The sequence below is a fragment of the Chiloscyllium plagiosum genome, unplaced genomic scaffold (assembly GCF_037043375.1).
Source record: "Chiloscyllium plagiosum isolate Xiang-an unplaced genomic scaffold, Cpla_swu_hap1 HiC_scaffold_5, whole genome shotgun sequence".
In the NCBI taxonomy this organism is placed as follows: domain Eukaryota; kingdom Metazoa; phylum Chordata; class Chondrichthyes; order Orectolobiformes; family Hemiscylliidae; genus Chiloscyllium; species Chiloscyllium plagiosum.
The window spans coordinates 85,076,154-85,091,964 of NW_028270143.1; the positions used below are offsets into that span (position 1 = coordinate 85,076,154).

At 42.6% G+C, this 15,811-nt stretch overlaps 1 protein-coding gene across 1 annotated transcript in view; it reads right to left on the reverse strand.

Moving 5' to 3' along the window:
* The window catches only part of dnajc1 (DnaJ (Hsp40) homolog, subfamily C, member 1), a 253,728-nt gene extending 239,246 nt beyond the window's left edge, over positions 1 to 14,482 (reverse strand). Inside the window, exon 1 of the mRNA XM_043690433.2 lies at positions 14,238 to 14,482. Within this exon, the coding sequence (XP_043546368.2) occupies positions 14,238 to 14,396 (159 nt within the window). The 5' untranslated portion in view covers positions 14,397 to 14,482. The remainder of the gene's footprint in view (positions 1 to 14,237) is intronic.
* Positions 14,483 to 15,811: the final 1,329 nt, after the last annotated feature.

The following is a 15,811-nucleotide window of genomic DNA, read 5'->3' on the forward strand; positions in this document are numbered from 1 at the left end:
GTTGAGCTAAAGGGCCTGTTTCCATATTGTAGGGGTTCTAAGAATTCAAAATTATACTTTACTGTATAATGTGTTGTGTTAACTCATGAAAGAAACCTGCAAACTGCTTTGCAAACATCTGCAGCAGTGCTTTAAAAAAAACTTCCCCTCAAACCCTAAGATTTTCTTCACTGGACAGACTAGGAAATTTGCTCAGAAGGTCCAATATTCAATGCTCCAGGTCAATATTAAAACATGTCACTTGTACATTAAGTATTAGTAAACAGTAGTGCACAATATGCAGAGTCATCAAATTTACACCATAATAAAATTTAAACATTTCCACTCCACATACAGGGAACTGCTCTTAATGCATATAAAGGAAAATCTTAAACCACTAAACAAGATTATTTGGATTTCATAACAGGCCTAACAATTCAATAGTAGAATGGAGAAAATTGAAAGTTAGCAAAGCATCAACATTGAAAGAGAATGAAGAATATTCAGCATTAAAAAAATGACTTTAATTATATAAACTAGCTGGAAGCAGTTTAGCCTCACTGAGATACTATGCTGGAAATCACACCCTGCTATGCCTGAAGTCATCCCAAAGTTTGCCAAATCTCCAATTTACTTATTGGATAGATCCATTTCAGATGTGTTTCTATACTTAACTACAACAATTCATTAGAAATAAAATAGATTTTAACCAGAGATGAACAGCCAACAGGTAATTTAGTAGCAAATACAAAACGAGTATTTTGCATTAGTATTAACTGTGGAAAAAGTTATGGAAGATATAGAAAGTAGCAAAATAGATGGTGACACCTTGCAAAATGTCCACGTTACACAGGAGGAAGTGCTGGATGTCTTGAAACGCAAAGAGGTGGATAAATCCCCAGGACCTGATCAGGTGTACCCTAGAACTCTGTGGGACAAGTCAGGAAACTATAGACCAGTGAGCCTGATGTCGGTGGTGGCAAGTTGTTGAAGGGAATCCGGAGGGACAGGATGTACATGTATTTGGAAAGGCAAGGACTGATTAGAGATAGGAGAAAGTGAGGACTGCAGATGTTGGAGATCAGAGCTGAAAGTGTGTTGCTGGAAAAGCGCAGCAGGTCAGGCAGCATCCAAGGAGCAGGAGAATTGACGTTTCGGGCATGAGCCCTTCTTCAGGAATGAGGAAAGTGTGCCAAGCAGGCTAAGATAAAAGGTAGGGAGGAGGGATTTGGGGGAGGGGCGTTGGAAATGCAATAGGTGGAAGGAGGATAAGGTGGGGGTGATAAGGTGGGGGTGATAAGGTGGGGGTGATAAGGTGGGGGTGATAAGGTGGGGGTGATAAGGTGGGGGTGATAAGGTGGAGGTGATAAGGTGGGGGTGATAAGGTGGGGGTGATAAGGTGGGGGTGATAAGGTGGGGGTGATAAGGTGGGGGTGATAAGGTGGGGGTGATAAGGTGGGGGTGATAAGGTGGGGGTGATAGGTCAGAGTGGGGGTGAGGGACGGAGAGGTCAGGAAGAAGACTGCAGGTTAGGAAGGTGGTGCTGAGTTCGAGGGTTGGGACTGAGACAAGGTGGGGGGAGGGGAAATGAGGAAACTGGAGAAATCAGAGTTCATCCCTTGTGGTTGGAAGATGAGGCGCTCTTCCTCCAGCCGTCGTGTTGCTATAGTCTGGCGATAGGGAGTCCAAGGACCTGCATGTCCTTGGTGGAGTGGGAGGGGGGAGTTGAAGTGTTGAGCCATGGGGTGGTTGGGTTGGTTGGTCCAGGTGTCCCAGAGGTTTTCTCTGAAACGTTCCGCAAGTAGGCAGCCTGTCTCCCCAATACAGAGGAGGCCACATCGGGTGCAGCGGATGCAGTAAATGATGTGTGTGGAGGTGCAGGTGAATTTGTGGCTCATATGGAAGGTAGAGATAGTCAACGTGGCTTTGTGCGTGAGAAATAATGTCTCACAAACTTGATTGAGGTTTTTGAAGTAGTAACAAAGAGGATTGATGAGGACAGAGCGGTAGATGTGATCTATATGGACTTCAGTAAGGCGTTCGACAAGGTTCCCCATGGGAGACTGATTAGCAAGGTGAGATCTCACGGAATACAGGGAGAACTCACCATTTGGATACAGAACTGGCTCAAAGGTAGAAGACAGAGGATGGTGGTGGAGGGTTGTTTTTTTTCATCTGAAGGCCTGTGACCAATGGAGTGCCACAAGAATCAGTGCTGGGTCCTCTACTTTTTGTCATTTACATTAATGATTTGGATGTGAGCATAAGAGGTACAGTTAGTAAGTTTGCAAATGACACCAAAATTGGATGTGTAGTGGACAGCGAAGAAGATTACCTCAGATTACAACAGGATCTTGATTAGATGGGGCAATGGGCCGAGAAGTGGCAGATGGAGTTTAATTCAGATAAATGCGAGGTGCTGCACTTTGGGAAAGCAAATCTTAGCAGGACTGATACACTTAATGGTAACCTCCTAAGGAGTGTTGCTGAACAAAGAGACTTTGGAGTTAAAGAATAAATTGTTAATTTTTTCTTTAAGTAGTAGAATTTGGGTAGTTCCCCCTCACTCAAAGAGACCTTGGAGTGCAGGTTCATTGCTCCTTGAAAGTGGAGTCGCAGGTGGATAGGATAGTGAAGATGGCGTTTGATATGCTCTCTTTTATTGATCAGAGTATTGAGTACAGGAGTTGGGATGTCATGTTGCAACTGTACAGGACATTGGTTAGGCCACTGTTGGAATATTGCGTGCAATTCTGGTCTCCTTCCTATCGGAAAGATGTTGTGAAACTTGAAAGGATTCAGAAAAGATTTCCAAAGATGTTGCCAGGATTGGAGGATTTGAGCTATACGGAGAAGCTGAACAGGCTGGGGCTGTTTTCCCTGGAGCGTCGGAGGCTGAGGGTGACCTTATACAGGTTTACAAAATTATGAGGGGCATGGATAGGATAAATAGACAAAGTCTTTTACCTGGGGTCGGGGTGTCCAGAACTAGAGGGCATAGGTTTAGGGTGAGAGGGGAAAGATATAAAAGGGACCTAAGGGGCAACGTTTTCAGGCAGAGGGTGGTATGTGTATGGAATGAGCTGCCAGAGGAAGTGGTGGAGGCTGGTACAATTGCAACATTTAAGAGGCATTTGGATGGGTATATGAATAAGAAAGATTTGGAGGGATATGGGCTGGATGCTGGCAGATGGGACTAGATTGGGTTGGGATATCTGGTCGACATGGACGGGTTGGACCGAAGGGTCTGTTTCCATGCTGTACATCTCTAGGACTAAATAAACTCTAACCCCTACAAGAAGCAGAGTGCACCCGTCAGGTGGACAATGCCCCAGTAAATGGACGCATTTGGTGTTGGGGAGTGGAAGGTGTATCTTTAAAGACAGGGTCAAAAGTTAAAAAATTGGCAAGCACCTATCAGGAACAGCTTGTACTAGACAATTTGAAGATATAACATTTGAGCTGTAACTCAGATAATGAGTTGTTTTCACAACCTTTTGAATTCAACCAGTTTAGATTATGCCCCAAGATACTAAAACCCAATCCAATTTGAATGGGTTATGACAATATCAAACCAATGAGACGATCCAATGTTTTGGGATATAAAATGCAAGCATTTTTAACAATTAGCTGGAGACAAACAGCACCTACTGCCATCGATAGGCTGCCTGCAGACCCTCTCTCTAAAAAAGGTACCTTTTTCATATGAAATATCTTTACAGTAGATGACTGAAGATGACCCAGGGAAATACACAGACAGAGGACGTTCGATACATGAAGACAGCAACAGGTTTTGAAAATTGACTTGTTATAAATTTTATAGTGGCTTTATTTAATCAGTATATTGTTATAGAATGGGAGGTAGATAAATCGTTAAGACAAAAGGAGGCTTACATTCGTAGCTAATTGTTGTTTAAATGTTCTGAATAAATTGTAACTTTTTTAAATGGTGGAATTTGGGTCGTTCTCTGTCACTCATACTTTAACAGATTATGAGGCGAGGTGAGCTTTTCCGTTGTCAGGTTCAAATTAGCATAAGGGTTTACCCCATGTCACAACAGTTTGGGACCCGGGTCTGTGATTTGGACAAATGTAGACAGATCCAGTCTGAAATTCAGACGGATTTCAAACAGATAAGATCCCAGCAGATTTAAACATGTGCCGATTCGTCTCCTAGATCTTTAAATGAAGTAGAGGTGAGATAATTTGTTTAATTTCAGTTATTTGTAGTTGGTTAAATTAGCGAGAAAAATGGCACTGAAAAATGCTAAAGGGGTTCTGCAGATGATTCCCAAATGTGCCAAGAAAGTTGAGAAAGAAAGAAAAATATGTTACTTTTAGCATTAGCATAGAGGTTTTATTTGGGTTTAATCAAGGACAAAAGTAAAACTGAAATTATAAGGGAATTACAAGGTGTGTCAGAGAAACAGCTAAGTGCAGTATAGGTAGAGAGAATAGAAAGGGAGAGAATTTGAACTTCAGAAGTGAAGTGGTGACTTAGTCATCAAAGTCAAGTTAACAGGCTGGAGATTAAGATAGAATATAATGACACATACAAACATGTTAAAACACTGTCACATTTTGATAAGATGTCAAAGCCTTGTTTATTTCATGTGGAAAACTGGCTAGGCAGATGGAGTGGTCAGAGAACTTGTGGGTGATGCTAGTTCATACTAAACGGGAAGGCAGAGCCAGTGAGGTATTTGCCACACTGTCAGATGAAGATCAAGAGATTAAGAAGAGGTTAAATAGGCTATTTTAAGTGCGTAAGAATTGGCACCAGAAGTGTATACACAGCGGTTCAGAAACAAAGGTACTAGGTCAGACTTATGTTGACTTCAAAAGAATTAAACAGTCATTTTGACAGATGGATGTGAGCCTCAAAAGTAGATAAGACCTATGAGGATCTGAGAGAAATTATTTGCTGGAGGAGTATAAAAACCCACTTCCAGAGATGATAAGAATTCACATGGATGAACAGAAAGTTCAGGAAGTGAGAAGAGAAGCAGAGATGGCAGATGAATAAATGTTGGTGCATAAAGCAAGGTTTAGCTTCCAGCAAGAATTTTGTCCTGAAAGGGATAGAAGTTGGGAGAAGGGGAGATCCTATACTACGAAACAAAGAGTAGAGAACACTGGTAATTATTTACCACAGGTTAAAAAAGCCCAAGAGGGTGGAAAGGAGGTGAAAGGCCTCAGGTGTTTCCAATGTGGTAAAGTGGGACACGTAAAGTCACAGCGCTGGTCATTAAAGAAAGGCACTGTGGGAAAATATGTGGTAAATGAAGCTAAGCCAGTGGCATTAGTGAAAATAGTAAACGGAAACCCCCAAGAAAAGTGGAGGAGATGCAGGAGAGTGCACAGCCTAGGCAGGGGCTGGGTATGGAGTTAGTGCCTGATCTCTCCCTTGTTCTTTCTTTACTCAGAAAGAACAGGGGAGAAAGGCAAGAAGTTATAATTTTGAGGGATATAGAAGCTAACCAGTCTCTAATAGTAAGAGATGAATGTATTTGCACTCTTTCTGACCTGTTACCCAAGAGAGTGGTAATTTGTGGAATGGATGGACAGACATTTAACATTCCCCTATGTAAGATTAGGTTGGAGTATCAACTCAGGACTAGGGAAGTAACAGTGGGAGTGATTGACAGAGCTTCAGTTCTAGGAATCCAGTTTGTTCTTGGGAATGATTTAGCAGAGTCCAAGGTGGGAGTGACAGCTTTTGTTGTGGAGGAGCCTAAGGAAGACCAAGGAACTGAGGAGTTAAAAGAAAAATACCCTGGTATTTTCCCAGACTGTGTAGTAACCAGATCCCATTAATCATAAGTCCCAGCACAAAGCAAAAACTAAAGAGAAAGATGAAGGAGTTAAGGTTCAGTTAGTGGACACCCTGTTTGACGTGATGGTGCAGGAAAAACCTGAACGGGCAGAGGATCAGACAGAAGTGTTTAGCCCCAAAAGGCTAATGGACTTGCAACAGAAAGACAAGACAATAAAAGATATACATGCTGATGCATACTCAGAAAAGGAGGCAGAGAACATTCCTGAGAGTCATTATCTGTAAGATAGAATCCTAAAATGAAAATGGAGACCACGTCAGATTAATGCAGAACAGAAATGGGCCAAAGTGCACCAGATTGCTTTGCCAGTGTTACGGATAGCACATGAACCACCTGTAGGAGGTCACCTAGGTGTACCAAAGACTCAGGCTAAGGTACAAAAACATTTCCATTGGCCTGGAATGCACAAGGATATGGTTAACTTTTGCTGTACGTATCATACATTCCAAGTGTTAGGTAAGCCACAGATGGTAATAAAACCAGCACCTTTGTTGCCAATCCCCACATTCAAAGAACCTTTCATGCGAGTTATGATTGATTGCGTAGGTCCTCTCCCAAAAACTAAAAGTATGAACCAGTACTTGTTAACTATATTGGATGTGTCTACCAGATTTTTGGAAGCAATTCCAGTGTAGAGTATTAAGGCAAAAAGGGTTGTAAAGGAGTTAGTAGCTTTCTTTACACGGTGTGGGCTATCCAGAGAAATTCAATCAAATCAAGGGTCTAATTTTACTGCGAGGCTGTTTAAGGAAGTCATGGTCAGCTTAGGTATACAGCATTTTAAATCAAGTGCATATCATTCTGAATCCCAGGGAGATTTAGAAAGGAGTCATCAGATCCTGAAGAGCATGTTGAGGGTATACCATCAGAATTACCAGAATGATTGGGATAAAGATATCCCATTCGTATTGTTTGCCATTAGAGATGCCCCAAACAAATCTACTCAGTTTACTGTCTTTGAGTTAATAATTGGACATGAAGTGAGAGGCCCTTTGAAATTAAAGAGAAATTGACAGGACCAAAGTCAGAGATCTCCCATTTGGATTATGTATTGGAGGTGAGGGAGAGATTAAATTAGATAGGTGAGTTAAGTAAAAAGCATCTGAAGAGGGCATAGAATAAAATGAAACAGGTGCCTAGATAAAAACTCTGGAGATTCAAATGTTTTTCTGTGGAGGTGACATATTATTGTTACCAGTGATAGGAAATCCTTTCAAAGGCAGGTTTACTGGTCCCTATCAAACTGAGAAAAAGTTGAGTCAAGTGAACTATCTAGTAAAGATGCCAGATTTTAAAAAAACTGTATGGGGTATGTTATGTGAATATGTTGACACTCTTATAATAGAGAGAAGGAACTGGGGAAACAGGTGTTAGTTACTGCCACACAGTGAGGAATCAAATCCAGATGTTGTGGAATTTGATGTGTCTCAAAATATGCTAAACAGTGAGGAAGTCCTTGCAGAGAGAGATAGTTTACTAAACTATCTGTTTCAGGAGCAAAAAACAAAGAACACAGTTGAAATGTTATATTGCTGTAACAAACCTATGCAGGAATAAGATGGGGAGGACTAATGCTATTGTGCATGAGATAGATGTAGGGAATACTGTTCCAATAAAACAGCACCCCTGTTCAAAGACAGACAGGCAAGACAGACAGGCCCAGAAAAATGTGGAGGTGATGCTTAACGAAAATGTCATTGAACAGAGTCAGAGCACGTGGAGCTCGCCAATCGTGTTCGTTCCCAAACCCGATAGAACTCAATGACTTTGCATGAATTATTGGAAGGTCAACGCCGTAACAAGATCGGACTCATGCCCAATATCAAGATTGGAGGACTCTATAGAAAAAGGTGGACAAGCCAGTTACATTAAAGTTTGACTTACTGCATTGTTATTGGCAGGTACCTTTAAATCAGAGAAAAAGAGAACTTTCTGCGTTTGTAACCCCAAATGGGTTATATCATGTCAAAGTGATGCCCTTTGGAACGAAGAACACACCCGCCACATTCCAAAGATTCAAGAACTGAGTTGTGACTGGGTTAACAAACTATGCAGTCTATTTGGACAATGTAGAAATCTTTGGTGAGTCCTGGAAAGATCACATGGTACAGCTGACAGAGCTCTTTGAACGATTAAAGACAAGCAAAACTGGTAATAAACTTAAACAAAACTGAATTTATGAAAGCAGAGGTGATGTTCTAGGGATTATAACATTGGTCATGGAAGGTTGACCCAACGGAGTGCAAAGATGAAGGGCGTTGAAGAATTTCCACGATCAACCTCAAAGAAAGAGGTCCTTCGATTTTTGGGACCAAGCGGATTCTACCGGCAGTTTGTTCCAAGCTTCAGCAGCTTAATGGCACCGTTAACAGATTTGCTGAAGTAGAACACAAAATTTCGGTAGACAGAACAATGCCAGGAAACATTTGACAATTTAAAAGCAGTATTAACCACTGCACCAGTTTTAGCAACACCAAACTTGTTGAAACCTTTCAAAGTTGCAATTGATGTCAGTGACATAGAGTTGGAGCTGTACTGCTACAGGAAGATCATGATGGAATTGAACTGCCAGTTGGTTCCTTTTCAAAGAAACTCGACACCCACCAGAGAAAATACTCTACGCTTAAAAAATTATTGAGTTTGGTACTGGCTTTACAACATTTCATGTTTATTTCACAAAACAACGTGTCAGAGACGGTTGTGTACACAGATCACATTCCAATACATTCTTGTCTTTGAACGCTTTAAACTCAAGAATGAAACTATTTTGTTGGAGTCTTATGTTACAGACTCATAATTTATAAAATCATACATGTTGCAGGTCGTAAGAATGTAATCGCAGATTTAATAGATAAAAAAATAACATTAACTGCTGCACACGTGTATATGAACTTAGGTTAATGCCTTATGTATGTTGTGGTAATGTGGTTAAGAAAAAAAAAGCCATCTTTTCATTATGATGGTTCATTTTTTTTCTTAAAAAAAAAGGGAGACGTTGTGGAGTTGAAAGCTGTACTGTACCTTTAAGAGAGGGTGAAAGCTGAAAAGCTGGCAAGCACCCATCATGTGACTCAGTACAGGCACTGCGTGTACTAGACAATTTGAAAATGTAACATTTGAGCTGTAACTCAGACAATGAACTGTTTTCACCATCTTTCGAATTCAAACAGTTTAGATTATGCCCCAAGATACTAAAACCCAATCAAATTTGAATTTTATTGTTTTGACAACATCAAGTCAATGAGACTATCCGATGTTTTGGGTATAAAAAGCAGGCATTTTGAACAGTTAACCGGAGACAAAGAGCACCTACTGCCATTGATAGGCTGCCTGCAGACCCTCTTCTCTCTAAAAAGGTACTTTTTTTTTAAAATATATAAAACATCTTTGCAGCAGAAGACCGAAGATGACCCAGGGGAAACTATAGACAGAGGAGGTTCGACACACGAAGATGATAACTGGTTTTGAAAACTGATTTGTTGTAAACTTTTGTTATAAAGTGGATGGTAGATAAATAGTTAAGACAAAAGGAGGCTTACAGTTGTATAGTTGTTGTTTAATATTCTCTCTTGGAATTAAAGAAAAAAAATTAACAATTTATTCTTTAAGTACTAGAACTTGGGTAGTTCTCCATCACTCAAAGAGACCTTGGAGTACAGGTTCATAGCTCCTCGAAAGTGGAGGTAGATAGGATAGTGAAGAAGACGTTTGGTATGCTCTCTTTTATTCATCAGAGTATTGAGTACAGGAGTTGGGACATCATGTTGTGGCTGTACAGGACATTGGTTAGGCCACTTTTGGAATATTGCATGCAATTCTGGTCTCCTTCCTATGGGAAAGATGTTGTGAAACTTGAAAGGATTCAGAAAAGATTTACAAAGATGTTGCCAGGATTGGAGGATTTGAGCTATACGGAGAAGCTGAACAGGCTGGGGCTGTTTTCCCTGGAGTGTCGGAGGCTGAGGGGTGCCCTTATTGAAGTTTACAAAATTATGAGAGGCATGGATAGGATAAATAGACAAAATCTTTTCCCTGGGGTCGGGGAGTCCGGAACGAGTGAGCATAGGTTTAGGGTGAGAGGGGAAAGATATAAAAGACACCTAAGGGGCAACTTTTTCACACAGAGGGTGGAACGTGTATGGAATGAGCTGCCAGCGGAAGTGGTGGAGACTGGTACAATTGCAACATTTAAAAGGCATTTGGATGGGTATATGAATAGGAAGGATTTGGAGGGATATGGGCCAGGTGCTGGCAGGTGGGACTAGATTGGGTTTGGATATCTGGTCAGCATGGACAGGTTGGACCAAAGGGTCTGTTTCCATGCTGTACATCTCTATGACTCATACTTTAACAGGTTACGAGGCGAGATGGGCTTTTACGTTGTTGAGTTTAAGTTAGCATAAGGGTTCACCCCATATCGTAATATTGGCTTTGGCAATCTCAAGAACCTCAATCCTCGTTTTTCAGCTTGGGAAGCGCAAAACAGTTTCAGACGCTATGCCACTGTGAATGAGAATACAGACAGGATTGAGTATCTGCAATGTACATTTCTTATTGATTCAGTAACTGGAGAAGCATTAGCAAGGCACCAGAACATGTCATTTCTGGATTCAAAATTATAAACTCCTTTTTGTCTTCACCAATGATGCCAGACTTGCAGATTCTTTGGTTTGTTTCAAGTAATTTCAGTATTCTCGAATGTTGAGAAGATTTGTAGCTCAGGTTAGGCTCTGGATGTAGGTTTGCTCACTGAGCTGGAAGGTTCATTTTCACACATTTCATCACCACACTAGTTATCATCATCAGTGAGCCTCCGGATGAAGCACTGGTGGCATGGTTCGCTTTCTAATTATGTATTTGGTTTCCTTTGATTGGTGATGTCATTTCCTGTGGTGACATCATTTCCTGTTCTTTTTCTCAGAGAGTGGTAAATGGGATCCACGTCAATGTGTTTGTTGATAGAGTTTCGGTTGGAATGCCATGCTTCCAGGAATTCTCGTGCATGTCGCTGTTGGGCGTGTCCTAGGATGGATGTGTTGTCCCAGTCGAAATGGTGCCCTTCCTCATCTTAATGAGAAGATACTAGTGAGAGAGGGTCATGTCTTTTTGTGGTTAGTTGATGTTCATGCATCCTTGTGGCTAGTTTTCTGCCGGTTTGTCCATGTAGTGTTTGTTACAGTCCTTGCACGGTATTGTGTAAATGACATTAGTTTTACTCATTGTCTCTATTGGGGTCTTTCAAGTTCATTAGCTGTTGTTTTAGTGTGTTGATGGGCTATCATGATGTCAAGAGCTTGGAGTAGTCAGGCAGTCATTTCCAAGATGTCTTTGATGTAAGAGAACGTGGCTAGAGTTTCTGGATGTGTTTTATTTGCTTGTTGGGGTTTGTTGCTGGAAAAATCAGCAGACTGTGTTCTTTGGGTACCCGTTCTTTATGAATACACTGTATAGATTCTGGATGTAGGTTTGCTCGCTGAGCTGGATGGTTCATTTTTAGATGTTTCATCACCATACTGGGGTAACATCAGTGAGCCTCCAGATGAAGCTATATAGAACATTATTTCAATGAGCCACCACACACTGCAGCACAGAGGAACTATGCAGAGCAGAGGAAAATTACCTATGCAGACCTGGATTCTATTTACCACCCCCTGAGAAAAAAAGGAATTGACATCACAACCCAAGGAAACCTAAACACATAAAAAGAAAGCAGGCCATGCCATCAGTGCTTCATCCAGAGGCTCACTGATGATGTTACCTTGTATGGTGACAAAATATCTGAAAACGAACCTTCCAGCTCAGTGAGCAAACTTAGATTCATTTTAGTATTCTCTTTAATTCAATATCAGATTGATCAGCACCCATACTTTGGCAACAGGAGCCAAAGTAAACAGTAGCAAGTGTAAGGTCATATTCTTCAGAATCTAAGCCAAATTAAATCTTTCTCCATCGCTGTCAAGTCAAGCTACCTAAAGATATTCAGGATAAAAAGTTCAAGAGGGCTCCTCCCAAAAACTAGGAGAAAGTGAGGACTGCAGATGCTGGAGATCAGAGCTTAAAAATGTATTGCTGGAAAAGCGCAGCAGGTCAGGCAGTATCCAAGGAGAAGGAGAATCGACATTTCGGGCATAAGCCCTTCTTCAGTTTTCCTGAAGAAGGGCTTATGCCCAAAATGTCGATTCTCCTTCTCCTTGGATGCTGCCTGACCTGCTGCGCTTTTCCAGCAACACATTTTTAAGCTCCTCCCAAAAACTGGAAAGGAGCACACAGCCAAGACAAAACAGAAATTGAGTATGTGGGAACAATGCTCCCTCTCCATTGTAGGCAAGAGACTGGTAATCAGGTACAAGATGCTTTGCGGACACATGTATAGCATATTCTCCATTCCTCCATTGTCTTGATCACCCAAACCATCTTGTTTTTGTGTGAATACTGAAAATGGACCACCTCTACAGGGAGACAGGAGACAACTCTCCAGATAAAAAAGGGAAAGAAAAGCACTCCATATCATACATCCTCGATTGCTATCTTTGTATGTGGTTAGCTCAAACTGTGTATAGATCCTGTGTATAGAAAAGCACTCCATATCATACATCCTCGATTGCTATCTTTGTATGTGGTTAGCTCAAACTGTGTATAGATCCTCTGTATACAAACCTTGTGTTCCTACTGTCATAAAAATTAGCCCTAGCCACATCATTCTGAATGCTCCATTCAGTTCAATTGTGTCTAATCACTTAGTGAATAAGTTTCTGCAGAAAATCATTTTGACCACAAGTCATCAGGCAGTTGTCTATACTGAACATCCTCAAGGCCTCATAGGATTCATCTCCTTTTCCTGTCAGATGAACAGACAGTCTAATTAGTTTGGCAGAATACTTCATCATCAGAACGTTCAAACAAGCACCAAGACATAGCTTGGTTGGTCGAGGGTGTGGTGCTAGAAAAGCACAGGTCAGGCAGCATCTGAGGAGCAGGAGAATTGATGTTTCAGGCATAAGCCCTTCCTGGTGAAATGTCAATTAACCAGCATCTCGGATACTGCCTGTGCTTTTCCAGCACCACACTCTCGATTCTGATCTCCAGCATCTGCAGTCCCCACTTTCTCCATAGCTTGGTTGGTAGTTAGAAGGTGCTTTCCTGTTACATTCTTCCTGCATATTGACAGCCTCGCTACGCATTGTGCTTGAAGTGGCTGTGATGAAGAAAGAGACTGTTTGGAACATACCTTTGCAAAAGAGGTCTGAAAAGAGTTGGACAGTAGTGAGTTTTTGTCATGATCCATCCGAAACAGCACTGTGACATAGAACTTGGTACGCTAAAGGCGGTTTCCAAGCACACACACACAAAGATGAACACAGACTGCTACTGGAGGACCATTGACTCAGTCAGTCTTTTGTATGCCCAAACCTTGTTGATCTTCCAAAGCCAAGAGTTGCTCCTGATCAAGTATTACAACTACTAAATTCCTATCTAGGATTTTATACTAAGTTATGCACCTAAAGCTCGCAATAGCTGCCTGAAAGGCCAATGTCAAAAGCTCAGCTTCACTGAGGGGCTGGAGGTTGAAAATCACTCTGGCTGTTTTACATGTCAAACAGAGTCAAATATTGACTAATTTTAAATACTGAGTATGTACACTACTGGGAAAAAAAGTTTTCTTTGCACGTAATGCAATGCACATTGAACAATCATCAACTTTATAAAATGTAATAAAGTGCATCTTTGAACATAAAGCAGTGAAGTTTTATTCAACACATAATCACAGGCAGATCTAATAAGATCTGGATGGAGGGTCAATGGCTTTATAATGGTGATCCTTGGAGTTATCACAAAGTAACACATTCCTCATATTGCAGCAACGTGCATACACAGGTAGTCTGACAGCGGTCCAGTCCATATGCAAAAAAAAGCAGCCACTTCATTGACAAGGAATTTCCTTCGTAGAAATACTGTAGCAAATGAATATTCAAGACGCAAAAGGGACTTTCAGCAGCTCCTGACAATCACTTTTTCCTTAAAACAAAGTTCTCATTTCTGAGTAGCTTCTTGAGATCTAAAGGGAAGGTCGTGGGCAGTGAAAAAACGTTTTTTTTTTAAAACATTTTTCAGATACTCGAAAAGTGATTTGGAGAGGGGGGGGGGGGGTGAGGCAGTGTGGACACGATAGCCCAGGCCGCTTTCTCAGCAGCTCCGACTCCCACACACTTCACCTTCCTGCCCTGCACGAAGTGAGTGAGTGAGGCCTCCCTCTCCCTGACTCTCCCCTTCGGCCCCGGGCTAGGCCCCAACAGCCTGCCTGGCTCCGGCCGAGACCCACCAACCGCTCCAATTTAAAAAAAATAACCGAACCAACGGCAGCGGGGAGGGGGAGATCAGGCCGTTGCCCCACAAACATCCCGAAACCCCCCGCCCCCTCACCTGCTCCACGCCGAGGAACCGGTAAAAGTTCTCCTGCACTTCCTCCACCAGGTCGAAGAGCTCCAACTCGGCCGTATCCCAGCTCAGGCAGAGGGGCACGTACGGCAGCAGCAAAGCCCAGGCCACCAGCTGCATCCAGAGGGCAGACAGCATCGCCATAAAAAGGCGGCCCCGAGCCAGCGCAGCCACCGGCTCTGCCTCTCGGACTCCTCGGCACCGGCCTTGGGGACGTGGCTCCTTCACTCAGCCACTCACTTCTTAAAGGGGCCGCGCACATCCCAGACGGTGAGGAAGACCTTGCATTTGTCTAGCGCCGTTCACGGATTTGACCGCAGCACGATCCGAACAACGCGGACAGGGTAAATAGACAAGGTCTTTTCCCTGGGGTGGGGGAGTCCAGAATTAGAGGGCATAGGTTGAGGGTGAGAGGGGAGAGATTTAAAAGGCCCCAAAGGGGCAACTGTTTCGCGCAGAGGATGGTGCATTAATGGAGTGAGTTGCCAGAGGAAGTGGTGGATGCTGTACAATTGCAACATTTAAAAGGCATCTGAATGGGTATATGAATAGGAAGGGTTTAGAGGAATATGGGCTAAGTGCTGGTAAATGGAACTAGATTATGTTAGGATGTCTGGTCAGCGTGAACAAGTTGGACCCAAGGGTTTGTTACCATACTGTACAGTTCTATGACTTAATAGATACTCAATAACCAGGTGCCACAGATTTAAGGCAAGGAGGAGGGGACTTGAGGAAAAAGCTTTTCAATCAGAAGGTAGCGGATTCCAACAAGCACCAAGATATGGCTTGGCTGGTGGTGAGAAGGGCTCTGCCTGTGAGATCCTTTATGCACGCCCGGACTCTCTGCCGCACCACACACTGTCCTCAAAGCGGCTGCGGGGGGTGGGGCGAGACTGTCACACACCTCCTTCTGGAATTTGCCTATGCAGAAGAAGTCTGGAGAGGAATGCAGTGGTGTTTGTTGAGGTTTGTCCCTAGCAATGTCGTGACGCAGGACTCTGTGCTCTACGGTCTTCCCCGGGACGCACACCGAGATGAACATCAACTGTGCCTGAAGGATCATCAACTCAGTGAAGGGCGCTCTCTGGGTGGTCCGAAACCTGTTGATCTTCCATCTGAAGGAGTTGACCCCAACTGAGTGTTGCAGACTGGCACATTCCAAGGTCCAGGACTACATGTTGAGGGACGCGCTGAAGCTTGGGGCAGCTGCCGCCAAGGCGCGGTGGGGAAAGACCACCATGTAACATCTGTCTGCCTAAGAACAACAGGGGACCACCCAGTCATTTGGGCTCTGCTGACGCCTCAGCAAAAGAGCTGGATAGTAAATGTACAGACTTGTATATAGGAAAAATAAATTTCAATGCCTGTGTGTAAAGCAATGTAATGTGTGCACAAGAATGGCATGACCAATTGTATAGAGATCCAAAAAATGTTATGAATAAAGTTTATTTTTGAAGTAAAAAAAATCAGGAACTCACAGCCTAAAAAGGTTGTAGAGGCAGGAACCCTTGAGACATTTGAGATATTTAGATGAGCACTTAAAACGCCACAGCATAGGC